Genomic DNA, 17,336 nt, shown 5'->3' with positions numbered 1-17,336 from the left:
ATGTACTCTTAAATTTTTTTCACACTTCGCCGAATACAAAACGAAAAAAATGAACGAAACGAAAATTTGCATAAAACAAAAAACCGAAATGAGAATGAAAAAACACCTTTAATAAATGTTCATATAAATTTATGTATGTTGCCACTGCGCGCCGACACTGAAATTAATGCATACATATATCTTACACAGACTAACGACAATGCACAAAAACAACAAAACATTGTTGTCTTTTTTGTGATGCAGCAACGGCGCAGCAACAGCAGACGCACAACAACAAAGACGACAGCAACATCAACAATTAATGCAGAACAGACAAGAACTCAACGCATACAACCGCGGCGGCGTCGTCGTTATTCAGGACTGATGCACTCAGGTGAAGGAGCTTCCACAACACATACAACATCGGTGGTGGGGCAGATTGCGGTAGAGCGTGCACAATTGGGCTGACAGAATTGCACGAAAAAAAAACCGAATAAATATAAACAAAAATATGAAATTCTGTACAATTAAGTAAGTGAGTGGTGAAGATATTTGTATGCCAAATGCGACAAAAATGAACACAGTTGTGGAATAGCAACCGAAAACACCGAGATCGCAAAAATCAGATGTCACCCTGTATATTTACATATTATTATAAGACAAAATCAAAATATGTAGAAATGATTGCAATACAAATAAAGCCCGCAGACCGCTTTAGTGCAATGCATAATGCTCGAATAAAATCGGGAAGATTGATATTTAAACTAATTGAAATTAAGGATCAACCCGACAGACTGGAACAAATGATAGTAGCAAAATGAGTGATTGCAATCAATTTAGCATATTAGGAATTAAGCATATCTTTTACGGAAAAATGTATGATACATTTTTGATTTCCGTAAACTTATCTAGATATAAAGTAGCGTAGCGTTCCAAATTATCCCAAAATATTCACGCTATGATCCTTGGAAAAATAAAAAAATGGACATTAAATTAAGCTGAAGCCATCGCGAAGTAATTCCAAAATAGTTACGAAACGACAAATTAGCCTAAAATTATCCTTTAAACAATTCTAAAATAGTTCGGAAAAGAGCTTGAAAACGATGGTGAAACCGTTCAAAATTGTACCGCAAATATACGGAAAGTAATCCAAGAAAATATTTCAAAATGCCCCCGGAATTCCTAAGTTTATTTCGCAAACAGTTCCGCACACATTTCCCACATGCCTTATCAGTTTTGTGAACCATTTAAAAACTTTTTTTATATATGTATATATTTATTAAAAGAAAGAAGACTCTCTAATTACTCACCTCACTGTTTTCAAATCTCCACTAATTGATGAATTTGGCGATGGTTTGGAACTAAGATCTAATGGCTGTTCACCGGTTGCATCACTGGGTCCTGGTGAATCCTTTAGTGGTGGTGGGCTAACAGCCGCAGCCGATGTTTCTGAGGTAGGTGGTGTCGCCGAACTTGTTTGTTGTTGTTGTTGCTGCTGCTGCTGTTGTTGTACCTGTTCTTGATGCGTTGACGATTGATGTGCTTGCTGTTGTTGCTGTTGTTGCACCAATTGTAGCCAATTAAAATCTGTATAAAGAAAAAGTTAAAATTTCATGAAGACATGAGTATGTAAAAAAAAAATTTAAAAGAATTTCCTAAAACTATGTTCACACTTACTTGGATAACCAGATATGACTGCTAATTGCGCTGCCATTGAATCCATTGAAGTCATGTTCGCCGGCAAATCTACCAAACGCGTCGTTAACAGTTTGTTCCAGTCGATGCGATTATTGTTGTTGTTGTTGTTGTTGTTATTATTGGTGCTGTTATTGTTGCTATTGTTGTTGTATACCAATGGGTTCACTACAGCCGCATTTGTTGTTCTGTTCACCAAGTTGATATGTGATGATTCATTTGAATCGCTATCGGTTTCAAGCTATTTTTATATTTTATTTTATTTGTTTGTAGTTTTTTGTTAATAAGAAAGAAAAGCACAAAAATGATATTTTTAATTAAATAGTAAATTTTATTACGAAATATGTTAGTATATTTGAAATCATACGTGGTGTACTTTCCCAGCTAATCATCTAATAAGTTTATGTAATTACTTTGAGTGAAATTGTTCAAGTTTAGTAACTTACAAAATGCATAACATTTCTATGGCTAATGGCTATGGGTTTAATTACTAAATGCCAATTATTTGATTTTTATACTTGCCTATTGGTTGAATATAATTAAGAACAGGGGCAACTTTTTAACAGTAATTTTTGTTGAAGTTTCTCAAAAAAGCTACAAATTTAACAAAAGGAAAAATGTCAAAAAAAAAAAGTTGCCAGTTCTGAAAAAGTCGATGTTTTCAAAACCATTACCAGTTTTAAAAAAGTAACCGGTTGCATGAACGATTTCAAGAAAGTCACGGGTTCCTAAAAAAAAGTGTAGTCACTCATTCCCATAAGTAGTCAGCTACAAAACAGTACTTCACTTCAAAAAAGTTATCGGGTCCAAAATCAGTAGCAGTTAAAAAAAGGTACCGGTTCAAAAAAAGGAAACGATTCAAAAGAATCAACCATTCGAAAAAGGTGTGACTGAGTAATTCAAGGAAAATAACAACCATGTCATAAAATAACCCGTTAAAAAATAACCGGTTCAAAAGGTAACCACTTAAAAATAACCTAAATTCAAAATCTCTCCCTCGGACTTGAACACTTAGGTAAGTGAGGAGTTTAAAAAAGAAAACCAGCGAAATATCTTTTTTGTATCTAGTTTTTAATTTTCACTTTTGAAATGTGGTAAATACTAAAAAGGGAGTAATTTATTTTCTCAGATATTGACATGTAAATCATATATGAATACATTCCCACTTTATTTTAATTTTTTTTATATATGGTTCGAATAAAGGGTGTCGGTTTAAGAAAAACATTCATAAGTTCTGATCGTGTTCAGATATGTTAATGATTTCTACTGGCCCTTACATGCAAACTTCTTTTGCCCTGTAAAGCTGCTCATAATTTGGCACAATTTAGAATTTAATATTATTATATTCAAAAAACTAACCCTGTGCTCCACTCGGTTGCCGCCGACGGCGGACACAACTGGGCCCGCCGGCTCGGCTACTAGTTCACCTTTAGCGTTCACCGTGAGCAATCTACCGTCCACACAAAAATAACACTTTTTATTCGGTTTCCAATCTACCGGTTCAACGGTGGGCACGCAGTGAACCTCAGCGGCCTTTAGGTGTGACGTTGGTGGGTGCTTTGACGGTGGTGATGTTCTACTAAATAAACTTTTCTCCTTATGGACGTTGACACTCGTGATGTTTTCTGGAGTAATTGTGTGTGATGAATTTGTTGCTTTTAATGTAGATGATACTGTGTTGTTGTTGTTGTTGCTGCTGTTGCAAATCTTGTTGTTTAATCCTAACTTACTATTATTGTGGTGAAGTTGATTGTGATTATGTGATGTTGTTTTGTTGTCTAAAACAAAAAATAGAATTCATTGAAAAAACAAAAAATTAGATAAGTAATCCATTATAATTATACTGTTATTTATCTTGATTTGATTTTATGCGCGAAATAGTCACATATCCTCATATAAAAAACTTTAGTCTTGATTAATTTTTAAGCACAAATTTGAAATTCCACTAACCTGAAGCAGGATAACACTCCTTAGCAATTCCGGTGTATTGTTGTTGTTCGGCCTTTAATTCGTCTTCTATTGCGTTGGTGTGTAATCCGTTGGTTTCGTCGTACAATGGTGTGTTCACACTTTTTGCATCTACAATATCGTAGCACAATTTTTTCTGCTGAAACTGCAAAATTTGATCGCCCTCTTTGCGCTGTTCTTGATGTAAAGTAGATCTGTACTCTGTGCTTGGTTGTTCTTCTGCTGCTAGGCTGACGGCAGCTGTTGCTGCTGCTGCTGTTGCTGGTGGTAATTCGGCTGTTGCTGCTGTTTCGTCTGGCGATTTTACGGTATGACTTATATGGGCGCGCGTAGTTATTGGCTCTTGGCATTGCTTCCATTTCATGCGTTCCATTAACTCCTCAGCGATCCGTTCTAAGCCTAAAATTAAAAAAAAATGTCATAAAACATTCTGTAAAATTGATTACTATTTGAGGATATATAGCCTAGAACACGAAAATTGCAGTGGTGATTTGGATCAAATTTCGTCAATTAAAGTCGACTGAAAAAATGAGTAAATTCGAGGAAATTTTACGAAAATTTCGAACATTTCATTTAGAGTCTTCTAAACTTTTCTAGGTATGTAGTTTTGTAGCTCAATCAATTTTAGTCCAAAAAAGTTTAAGTTGTAGTTATCCTAAAATTCTTTTTTTGCATTTAATATTTTTTTTTTCACAGGGTGTTTGAAATTTTTTCCTCTATATGGGGCTTTTTATATAGGGAGGAAAATCTATGAGACCCTTCAGAAAAACATTTCAAAAATCAATGCGTATAGGAGAGACCTATAACTCGTGCATTGTTGCATACTTAAAAGAATTCAGCAAACTCTAAATAAAATGTTCGATATTTTCTTTAAATTTTTTTTAGTTTGCATAGTTTCAGTTACAAAATTCATGGATGGTTTTTCTCAACCTATTGAAAAAAAAAAAATCATTCATGAAATTTAATAAAAAACGATACTGCCATTTTCTTGTTCGCAACTTTATATATAAGTTAGTAAAGTTATAATTAATATCTAAGCTTAGAGAAAATTGAACATAAGCAGCTATTATTTGCTATAAAATCTATGTGATTAGCGACCTGATGAAAAAAAAAAAAAAATCATAAAAAAAGTTCAAAATAATACAAAAGTATTTGTATTGTTACGAATATTAGCAAAACTAAGGGGTGCTGCTATCTCTAGACCGATGCTAAGCAGTGATATCATGCACATCCATAGATCAATCACGATGTATCAACATAAACGAAACAATAATTGCGTCTACACATATATACTATGTACGTATACGAGCAGCGGAGAGTCAATGCACAAACACATGCATATATCTGAGATACTCCTGAAAGTATGCAATGAGAGAAGCTATAAAATCGTACAAGATGCGAACGTGGAAATCAGACAGTATAAAAGGCAGCAAATGTAGAGGCGCTGGAATTCAGTTTGATTTGAGCTATCAAGCAGTCTCGATTAAGACGCGATCTAGCGAGCAATAGCAGTATTGTCAGTTTGGTTATTAAGCAAGCTATTCGTTGCAAAGTATACTTTAATAAAGGCCATTTTTCCATTATTCAATATTGGAGTTATTTATTCAACAATTTAGCGATACGAACGTTGACAGAAGATTACATATAAGGGGAATTGCAATAAATTCGTTACAGTATGTTATGTGGTCGTTGTGGTGTGATGGCAGCGTGCTCCGTCATCCACACCGAAGATCCTGTGTTCACGCCATGGGCAAAGCAACATCAAAATTTTAGAAACAGGTTTTTTCAATTAGAAGAAAATTTTTCTAAGCGGGGGTCACCCCTCGGCAGTGTTTGGCAAGCATTCCGAGTGTATTTTTGCCATGAAAAGCTCTCAGTGAAAACTCATCTGTAGGTCCCGTCCCGCCAATTTGTAGGAAAAATGAAGAGGAGCACGACGGAATTTGGAATAGAAGCTCGGCCAAAAATCTCTTCGGAGGTTATCGCGCCTTACATTTTTTTTTATATTTGTACTAGAAGACCCGGCAGGCGTTGTCCTGCCCTAAATTTGGACTATCTGCATACATTTTAATAAGCTTTTTCCGCCTGACTCTGTCCTCGCCCCCTCTTCACTTTTTCCTAATCCTTTTATTCATTCCTCCCTCCGTCTTTTTCGCTTCATCTATCTCCATCTTCATCAATAGCTTTCATTTGTTATCCATATTCTATAAACACATTCTAGGGCTACTCGGGTCCACGATTCGGCCTATATCTCGAGACCCTGTACGTCGATCGCAACCAAACCTAAGCAGTAACCACTGCGTGAGGTTTACGCAACTTGTGTGAACTTGTTTGAACAAAATCGACCGACGCATCTCTTCAAACACCGGCGAACAACTAACACACATTTTAGCCTTTCTTTTTATATATATAGAGTTTTATTTTTCACACTTCACTATAATATTAAAACGAAATGCAGATTTTCGTTGCTTTCGAAATTCGGCTTAAAAATTGCACATGGAACAACTAGAGACTCTCCTGAATCAAAAAAAAATGTCTTAGTACCTCTAAATCGCGGGTCCCTTCAGAAATCGCCCCCCCCCCTCCCCCACCCTCTCGGCGGGCCTGGTGATGTGCTATACTTGATAACATTCGCTATAATATTTTTTATTGATTTTTTTGTCCTATACTTGATATCATTCGCTATAATATTTTTTATTGTTAAGCACGTTGTTTAATTAAACACCAACCAATTACACGGAAGTATATCCGCATCCCTGAAAATGTGAGTGCCGGTGCGTATACATAACATTTTATTATTACGTATAAACAAATAAAAAAATGTGCAATAAAATAATATGGTGAGTATAAACTGAGATATAACCTATCCTATATTTCAAGCTAGATCAAACTACACACGGGGTGCAAAACAAATTCAAAATCGGTTCAGTAATTTAGGAGTCCATTGGCGCCAAACATAGTGACACGTGATTTTTATATATTCAAATGTATGTACAAACATTTGTGTTCTATGTCTAACATAATTGTTTAGTAAAGGTAGGAAAAATTATATACATACTAACTTTTAACAACTTCTGACACACAGTAATTTGCATGCTACGCCTTTAATTAAAGCGCAGCTAAAAACTATATAGCTCCTTTAATAGGTCCACGTAGGAAAAGACGAATTTTTTTTGCGGTTTAAAAAATGCAAATCACAGTCATAACTTTTGTATGCAATCGCGCGTAAATTGCTCTATTCCCACTAAGCGTGTGACGTTCGCAATCTGTTTTTGCAATACCCAAATAAAATGAAATACAGCTATATTAAGTTATAGCTGCTACATTTTAGAACGCATAAAATATTCAAAAATAAAATGTCAAGCGCTGTTAAATCGTCAAAAGTCTTAACATTATTTTTCTCAATCGAATTGAAACGAATGTAATGTGTAGCAAAGTAAAAACATGATGGTAAATGTATGAATACGAAAAAATAAAACAATAAATATATAAATAATATCGCTCAAACTGAATTCTCAAGCAGCTAGGCGCCAAATGCAAAAATGCACTCCAGTCATAGGCTCTTTTTGCAAAATTTCAAAATGATAGCCCTCACTTTGTATGCTCGAAGCAATCTTCTAATACATACACCACGCCTTGTGCTCTTGAAACGCCTAATTATTTTGCTTTCAGGGATTTGTGTGAAAAAAGGTTTGTACACATACGCAACAGAAAAAGGCCAACTACAAACTGACTAGAAGCTGGTTTCCAATAAACCAACATGCACTATTACTTGTTTATTTTCTCCGAAAAGCCACCTACTATTGTATAACAGTATAAAAGTGGCCCCAAATAGTCAGATGCTTTGCTGGCCAACTGACTGCTAATAAACTACTTTTTGTCAAAGAAATTAAAAGTTAGCATTTTGCAAACTGTTATATGTAACTGTTATACTGAAAAACATTCGCGATTTGCGATGTATCTCATCCAACTAAAAGCCACCTACAGACGGCTTTTATTCGAGATGCCTGAAATCAGATCTTGACGACGGAAAGGAAATATTTATATTGATATTAGAGAAAAATTTGCAAAGTTTACAAACGGCGATGGTTACTAGTACATGTGTCTGAATTTCACTTCTTAATCAGCTAGATTGTATAAAGCAAAAAGAACAACTCTCGCTAATTAAAATACAGGAAATATTTATATTTTATTTTAAAGTTTTAAAAATTATTGAAAAGGTCTTTTGGCGTTTTCTTTTCTGCAATTGTGTCGCCCTGTTGCTCCTTTTCAGCTCTCCAGTGAGTTTGTGTGTTCATTTATCAAAATATTTACCAGTGAATAACAAAAGGATCTCACCAGCTACCATTTTGCAGAGTACCAGGTAACTTAGTTCAAAAGCTAGAATTTAAGAGCGCAACATGAGCGTACAATTTTTCCAGAAAAGAAAACGCCATTTGTATGATTTCGGTTAAAGTTTGTCAATTTCTTCGTTGCAGTGGTTACCCAGGCAACGTTAGTAATTTCCAAACAGTTAATACCTGACTCTTTGTAGCTAACTAAAAGTGAGTTACTTCCCGTAATCACGTAAAAAAGTTAGCTATTAGTGAGCTTTTTTAGCAATTGATAATTTTTTCCCGCAGGAATAATTTTGGTTTGATTTTTTCCGTACTTCACAGTACAATGGTTGCCATAGCAGCCTTTTATGACTTTCCAACCAGTTTATAGCTGACTTTCTATTGCTAACTTGTAGTGAGTTGGGCATAAGTTGGCGGTTTTAAGTAATTGATAATTTTTTTTCTGCGGGGTACAAATATTTTTAGGAGGCTACTCCTATTCGTAGGGAAAATTCAGGGCCGTGATTGAAAACTATTTTTGAAATCACAATAGCTCTAAGATGGGGAATTGAAGAAATAACATAGGTGAGATGGAGACAATTCGTACTCATACAACATAATTGATTGTCATTTTCGAAAAATGTTGGGCGTTTCATATCTATGGTTTGAGTAAAAATGGTTTACGATCTGTGATCGTAAGTCATTTGAAAACATTTACATTAGCCTCTTTCGCATCCCGTTTAAGCTTCCCTGCAAAACGCGATTGCCAGGAAACCAATTCATAGCAAGAAAATACATTGACGTAGTTTGGCTTTAAAAAAACTGCTATTTGAAATTCTGGTACAGCACTAATATTGTGACATGTCGTTTAACCACTGTGTTCTTGCCGGGTTTGGATCGCATGCGTGTGTGACTCGGTGGTGTGCATTGCATTTGCAGAGAAAATGCGATGAAAATAGATCAAATAAGTTGCTACCAACAGCCTGGCAGCATCACCATCAAGAGCTTTTCATTGTTCCAAATAAAGCACATCTTATGTCGATCGCCGATTGGTTGTTAATTAAGACAAGCGACAAAGGGGAGAAGTCCGTAATTCTTCATGCGACGTGGCTAGCAACTCGTAAACGGGAGTATGAAAAATCATTCTGAAAACATCGCTTGAAACGGACAGCAGAAAAACTAAAATTTTTTTAACCTGCGGCAAAGTTTGTCAAATGATCGAAATAAATTTAAAGTATTTTTTAATTGAAGAGTTTTCTTTATTTGCTAAAGCCGGGTACAAGAAATTTAGTTCACTCTTTACAAGGTAATTTCAGAAATACGATTTGTATGAGGAAATGAGTTGCATTTGGAATTTTTCACACAAAATTACGCATTTGCTTCAGTGCAAATCTAGCATCAGGCCTTAAATGTATAAATTTCATCCACTTACATAAACCGGTGGTATTGTAGACCCGCAAGTGACTATAAGAAAATTGTAATTTTAATTTTAAATAAATATTCACCTTTAGGTGATAAAATTTCAAAACTTTTGTAGTTACTAGTTAAAGAGAAAATACTTAAAATTTGCTATTGTCATTAGAAAAAAATTTAAAAACGCACACGGCGATAGTTACATGTTTCTAAATTTCACTTCTTCATCAGCTAGCTTTTCGGGTGCCGAGTACACTTGCATTCAAACTTGTATTATGACAGATGCCTCTATGCCTTTAGGCACTATATTTAAATTTGTTTCATTATTTAAAATGTATCTATTAAAATAAAAAAAAAAATCGAGTCGATAACAGCAGTGACCCTCCATCTTCCCAGGTGTCACTTGAGTTAATTGCTTAAATGTAAAACTTATCAAATAAGATATTCCCCCTTTTACTTTGTGCACACACGCATATCCTTGGTTGGCTTAAACTATTCATGAAATTTATTCGAAGACATCCACAAAAAAATTGGAGCAAATAGCAGCATGATTACGGAATGGTGGCAAATATTAATACACCAAAGTTTTTATATGCAAAAAAAATTGACTGAAGTCAAATTAGAATTCAGAAAGTGGAGAATGTGCAAACAAAAATTATGAAGTATTACAGCAAGCAAACAATATAATGAGAAGCATACACTGAAAGGAAATTGGGTTGGGCGACGTGAGGCGGAAGAAATCCTCAAACTTCCATGCATGCGTAAGCCAAATTAAAACTTGCCCCAAACAATTACACGCACAGAGGTAAAGGGTATAAGAGCGGGGTAGACTGCGAGTTTGTATGCAGATACACTACAGCAAAATTTTTTATAAAATTCGCCAAGCAACTAAATCAAACATTAAAAGTAAGTAGCAGTAAAGTTGTACTTGTTTTATGTATATATGTATGTATGTTTGTTGTTGATATGGTGCAACAGCAAAGCCAAAATATAACTGCATTCGATTTGCAAGGAGAGCACTGTCCTTTTCGCTGCCATATATTTGTTTGTTTGAGTATCTGATGCATTTCAAAATGTTGGCTACGCACAAGGCGAATTAATAGAACGCACACACGTACACACACACAGTCACACCAATAGGATTAGCAGCGTTGCTTAGCTGAATCTATACGCACGGAAGGGTGGCGCCAGTTGAAGTAGTCGCAAGCCGAAAGCTTTTTTTTAAACAGCATTCGAACACTTGCACTTGGGCGCACTCAGCTATAGACACAGCCCCACGGGTAGTGGTGTGGTATTTAGTAATAGCTAAGCGAGTAAAGCATTCGAAAAACCAAGTATGTCTAAGGACCTTCCTTGAAGAGAGAGAGGTGTGTTTAAGCAAAACTTTTCCTTATTTGCTTTTGCACAATTTTATTTATGCCATAGGAAATGCAACTTATTGCAGTTGCAACCGAAAGGGAGTTAATGTGCTGGAGCAAAGTTCACCTATAACACATACAGTCACATGGCTTGCAAATCGTCTCAACTTTTTGACACATCCAGTTGTACGTTATTGGTAACGAAATGCGTGCAAAGCATGCGTGTACTTTTGGCTATGAAATGGGGAAAACCGGGCTAGCAGCAAAGGAAACGATGGAGGCGCGCCATTGACAACGCACATAATGACGCTATGGCAGGACTTGCATGTGGTGGTGTTGTTGATGATGGTTATGGTGGAAGTATTGCAGGTGGTGAGCGACCGTTCTGTAGATTACACATTGCAGAGTTTGGAATTTGGCTTTTATTCCGGAACAAGTTGAATATGCGAGCGGGAAAAGTTTGAAATAAAACTAATTTTTTTTGGTACGCATAAATAAAAGAATAAGCATACACACACATGAAAACATAAATATGCACAATTCAAAGCAAATATTCGCAGAGAACATTTGGTGAAAATGCTAAAAAAAATATAAATAAAAGGAGGAAGCCATTGCAACAATAACAAGAAACGACAGTTACAAAAGCCAGTACAGCAAAATGCAACTGCATACTTTACATATGCACGTGCATAACGGTAATGCAATTCAAATGCAAGCGGTGACTGCAATTTAAATTCAAACTGGCAAGCCCAGCAACAAAACCTCGCTATGAAAATCTAAAGATGGGCGCATGATATTGAAGCTCACGGTACTAGCTTGAACATGGAAAGGTATGCATCGGGATTATATTAGCCATTTAACTAAAAAAAACTGAGTACTAAGAATTCTTGTAATTCAATATATGAATATACACATGTACGCTTAGAAAACTAATTAACTAGAGGGCGCTGAGGGGTTTAAGTAACACCACAATAGAAGAAAGAAATCATTATCGAGCCACCGTTTTGTTCAAGGGTTGTTACGGACGTGTTACAGACATGCCGTCGATGTTTTATATGAAGTTTTATTGATATCTGTTTCACAGCAAACCGACCTGTCGTCGATAACAAATCGATAACACTACGATAACTTTTCGATAGCAAATTGATAAATTTTGATCATTTCTATATATTCTTAAGTATAAATCGATAACCTTTCGATAACACGGCGACAATTAATTGGTAACAAATCGAAAACTTTTTAATAGCATATCGATAGCTCGTCAATAAAAATCAATAACCTTTTTATCGATGCAAAAGATTTGTTATCGAAGATCTTTGACTCATCTACACCTAACACAAAGATAACTCGTCGATAATAATTGGATTGCACAACACGCCCTTCGCCCATCAATCAAAAACAGCTATCTCCGCGATAACAAGATCTCAACACTTCGATAACAAATAATATGCCATTCAGGCTTCTGTTTCGACTTATAAACTTTTCTTTCCTCTCCCCCATATTTTGCTTTTCCCTTTCCTTTCCTTATTTTACCTCGATTTTCATAATCGTGAGCACAACCATAAGCATATATGTTATCGATATTGTAATCGTGGTGCGCTTTTCTTCCCCTCTCTTTTTGTTTAATTTTCTTTACATTTATTCCTTTCACTTGACGTTTCATTTTCTCCTTTATATATCATGGATTTTTTTTCTGCCTTCATTAATTTCTATTAACCAATTTTCTGTCCGATTTTGCTCGTATCAACTCTATTTTTATTTATGCTTATATTCAAGATTCCCCTATACAGTGAGCTAAGATGTTTACACTTGAAACATATACATATATGTGACCCGGTCTATGAAAAGGTGGCTTATAACTAAAAAAAATGTTTCCACTTTTTTTCTGGTTTCGATAGTTTTTGAGACGTTCTTTCACGTGTGGAAAACTAAAAAGTCCTAACTTGCTTAGAAGTGTACTAAAAATGTAGAGAAAGAAGAGCACAAATGAAAGACGATGAAGCGTTTGGTTCCTTCGATGCCACTTTGGTGGCTGGTGAAGTATCCTTAGATTTTTTTGATAGCATTTTTTTGAGTTGGTGAGGAAATTCTGTATGTACAAAATTCTGCTTTTTAAAATTCTGCTTTTTTAAAATTCTGCTTTCTAAATTCTGTGTTACAAAATTCTGTAATGTTAACAATGTTAAAGAGGTCATGCAATTATTTTGAAAAAATGCGCCATGCACAGTAATTCTGCGTAGAACACCTTCCTGCGTAGGCGGCCTTCGGCCGCACTTTAAAAAAATAACCCTTAGCCGATCCAACACCGGCTACGCCATGCCATGATTCCGGAATTTTGACTTCCAGAATTAAACATGCAGAATTTAAAAAAAGCAGAATTTTAGAAAGCACAATTTTAGAAAGCAGAATTTTAAAAAGCAGAATTTTAAAAAAGCCGAATTTTGTTCAAGTAAAATTTTTTTGCAATTTACAGAATTTTGTCACCCAGAATTTTGTAATACAGAATAATGACACGCTCCCCATTTTTTCGATGGCAATGGAGCCGAAATATCGGTCCGAAACTGGTTTGTGCGTTGCCTTTTGGGCATGACTGTTCATAATGCAAAAGAAAAACTACTAAGAAACAACTTTTGCTGTTTCTCGCAATTTATTTTTTGACTCATAAGCCACCTTTTCATAGGCCGGGTCACATATATTGAAATAGGTGGAAATCTTATAAAAACATCCTATATAGCAGCAACAATGCTAAATAGCTAAGAATATGACATTGTATAGAGTGGTTTGGACACGTTGTGCCATCCTCAGTGTCATTTTACGTTCTTTTAATTCTAAGTAATAGCAGTGATATAGCTTAAAATGTGGAGGCAAATACGTTTAGACGTTTTGGAGATACAAACAAACCGATAAATATAATAAAACTCGAGGCCAGCCCTTATTTCCAATATTACTTAGACGATTTTTGGTTAAAACACGACATGAAATGCCTTTCGTCACTTAAATTTCAAAATTTTTGCAATCAGTGGCAACCCTTAAGAAAGCTTCAATATCGGGATTGATGGTATTAACATTGTATACGTATTTAGTGCAGCACCCATCTCTAACTACAACCACTAAAACTGAAATTTACAAGCTCTCATGTTACAAAGCATTTTTGAGGTTAATGTCCGCTAAATACTTTTTCAAAACTCAAACTTCTCTAAAATATAGAAATTTTGTATGTGACAAAGATATAATGAACAAGTAAGGAAGGCTAAGTTCGGTTGGAACCGAACATTACATACTCAGCTGAGAGCTTTGGAGACAAAATAAGGGAAAATAACCATGTAGGAAGATGAACCTAGGATAACCCTGGAATGTGTTTGTATGACATGTGTATCAAATGAAAGGTGTTAATAATTATTTAAAACGTTGTTGTTGTTGTTGTTGTAGCGATAAGGTTGCTCCCCGAAGGCTTTGGGGAGTGTTATCGATGTGATGGTCCTTTGCCGGATATAGATCCGGTACGCTCCGGTACCACAGACCATTAAGGTGCTAGCCCGACTATATCAGATATATAGTAATAGTAGTAACGTTCGTGCCAAATTTCATCGTGATAACTTTAACGACTGCCAAATTACATCTTACAAAACTTTTAAATTACCTTCTTTTAAAAGTGGGCGGTGCCACGCCCGTTGTCCAAAATTTTAATAATTTTCAATTCTGCGTCGTAAGGTCAACCAACCTACCAAGTTTCATCGCTTTATCCGTCTTTGGTAATTAATTATCGAATTTTTTCGGTTTCTCGAAATTTTCTATATCGAAAAGGTGGGCGTGGTTATAGTCCGATTTCGTTCATTTTAAATATTGATCTGAGATGAGTGCCCAGGACCCTACATACCAAAATTGATCAACTTACCTCAAAATTTACTCAAGTTATCGTGTTAACGGACAGACGGACGGACGGACATGGCTCAATCAAATTTTTTTTCGGTACTGATGATTTTGATGTATGTAAGTCTATATCTATCTCGATTCCTTTATACCTGCACAACCAACCATTATCCAATCAAAGTTAATATACTCTGTGTGCAAAGCACGCTGAGTATAAAAAAGCACTGATTATGTAAGCTTCAACATAATGTGAGCTAAAAATTATATAATAATTTTTATATAAATACTATATATACAGTGATGGCCGTCGAAATAGCACGTTTTTGATTTTTCATTGGTATTTGCTAAACCCACTAAAAATGCATTCCACCAAACGAAACTTGATTTAGAAGACAAACAAATTTCGTCTAGTATTTTAAATACAGAAGAAAACAGAAATCACGAACAAATATTTGCCTGATTGGCATTTCGTTTCATGATTATCGGTTTTTCGGTACATAACACTGATTTTAAGTAGTGCAAACAAGGGTATAGAAAATTTCTCTGCGAACATTCTCTGCACATCTATTTTGGTCATAAATGCCACTAATGTATTAGAGGAAGAGGTAATATACACGACCTTGTGAGACAGCGAACCAGATGCAGGGGAGCCGTACGACAACTCAATAAATTGCTGCCCAAACCGAAAGAAATATTTGCCCCCAAAATTGTAAAGCATATGAGAAATACCATATGAAATTCTAAAATAGATACATGAGGTTGTCCTTCGCATATCAACTATAAAAAATATGAAAGACAATGCGGAACACAAATCCACGGTGACCAGGTTTTATTTAAGCCTAATTTGATATTGGTTCACTGGGAATGCATTCATATTAAACAGCAAAAACAAAATAGGAAAATAAAAAAAATTATGTCTAGAGCATGAGTTTGGGCAAGCCCTCCAAAAATTTGCATGCAAAAGTGAAAAATAAAAGAGTAATGACCACCACAGTGCGTAAGGTTGATGTATTCCCACCATACCCAAATGCACAACAAACAAATGTCCGCAGGGTACATGCCTTTCTACGCGCATCTTGTACAATAACTAAGGATATACACGAACATACACACACATGCATACAATACCAGCTAACAAAAAATGCACTATCTTTACAAAAGTACAAGTACGCATATGTGTGTGTCACGGTATAAGCCTTGGGTATATGCAATGTCTTTAGCAGCACAAGTCAATCATTATCACCTTCATTACGAGCAGTTTTATACGTTTGTGCGCCTACAAATATGCTTTGAAACAAAATAATTTTTTTTTTCGAAAACTTTACAAAGTTACGCATACAGGCCCATACATACAAACGTGAATGCATAAATTTGTCTGGTGTGTAGGAATGAACTTTGACGTGCATGTACATGTGTACGTGTGTATGTTTGTATACTATCCATCGCCAATTTCTCTAACACCTAGCGCCTGAATGTATACTTAATAGAATTTTTGATTTCACTAGCTGAGGTTAAATGCATACGCCTTTTAACTTGGCTTCGCATTACTGCAGCAGTAACTTTGTAACTTTTTGCTGTGTGTATGTATGTTAAGCGTGTATATTGACGACTTTGTGACGGGATTACCATATGCGTACTTTGGTTGGCGGGCTTGTAAATACGATAGTGGGACACACATCGCCGACGAACCGTCAATATTTTTGAAGTTGTTGTTAAATTTTTCATAGTTGAATTCTAGATAGTATATATATATATATATACATATTTATGTTTCTAAGTTACACCGATTTTTTGTTGTGTCACGCGTTTCCATCTACTAGGCACTGGAAGGTTTTTTTTCACTTCATTTTTGTTGCATTAATTTGTTGCTACCTGCTGCAGTTTGTTGTTGACATGAGCTGTAATCTTTTGCAATCGGGCTGCAACTGAAGTACTGACTTTTACCTGCCTCAGTCAGACCCACAAACCGATCAGTAAAAACCACACTCGGTTCTGAATGAACACACAGCACATACATATAAATATACACAAGCATCCATTTTTACAATACCTGCTCATGTACTTACGAACTATAAATCCAAGACAAACGACAACAGATCAGAACGAAAGTCGACACTGACGATGGCACAATGCCGAAATCGGTTTGTCTCGAAACAAAATTTGAGAATTTGATAAAGGGATGACGGAAAATCGTTCCAGTATACATCAATTGTTGACCTATTTATCAAAAGGACGAAGACATTAAATTGAGAACATAATACAGCGACTAAAATATAGTGCATATTTTGAGGCGTAAATATTTTTGGTTCTCACTGTCTTTGCATGATATCTGTACAAAGATTTCGTCTCAGAGCACTCCTTGTGAATTTTTTTGGTGTATATTTTAAATTTGCAAACATATTTGCCACGGTATGCGGTAGTCCACAATATAAGCGTAAGGTAAGCGTAAGCGTTAGCGTAGTGTTTGGAAAAGATATGCCGTACGGAAGAATATAGAATGTGAGTGTAAGCGTAGGCATCGAAAGTGTGTCGATTTATTATGAAAATGTTATCGATATGTTATCCAAAAATAACGATTTACTATGAAATAGTTTTTGATATGTTATCGGAATGTTACCTATTTGTTATCAAAGTGTTAGCAATTTGTTTTAGAAAGGTTATCGATTTGTTTCCCAAAAGTTATAAATTTTTTTGCCGGAAATTTATCCACTTTTTATTAAAAAGTTATCGATACGAT

The 17,336-nt window shown here is 35.4% G+C and overlaps 1 protein-coding gene across 4 annotated transcripts in view; it reads right to left on the bottom strand.

Moving 5' to 3' along the window:
• The window catches only part of Eip93F (Ecdysone-induced protein 93F), a 205,486-nt gene that overhangs the window by 30,618 nt on the left and 157,532 nt on the right, over positions 1-17,336 (bottom strand). For all 4 annotated transcript variants that reach the window (XM_067763462.1, XM_067763464.1, XM_067763465.1 and 1 more), the window contains 4 exons: positions 3,625-4,041; positions 3,034-3,452; positions 1,657-1,915; positions 1,290-1,566 (listed from right to left, as the gene is read on the bottom strand). In XM_067763462.1, the coding sequence (XP_067619563.1) occupies positions 1,290-1,566; positions 1,657-1,915; positions 3,034-3,452; positions 3,625-4,041 (1,372 nt within the window). The remainder of the gene's footprint in view (positions 1-1,289; positions 1,567-1,656; positions 1,916-3,033; positions 3,453-3,624; positions 4,042-17,336) is intronic.

This window comes from Eurosta solidaginis, chromosome 1 (assembly GCF_040869045.1).
Source record: "Eurosta solidaginis isolate ZX-2024a chromosome 1, ASM4086904v1, whole genome shotgun sequence".
Lineage (NCBI taxonomy): Eukaryota > Metazoa > Arthropoda > Insecta > Diptera > Tephritidae > Eurosta > Eurosta solidaginis.
This window is presented reverse-complemented; position numbering and strand designations above follow the sequence as displayed.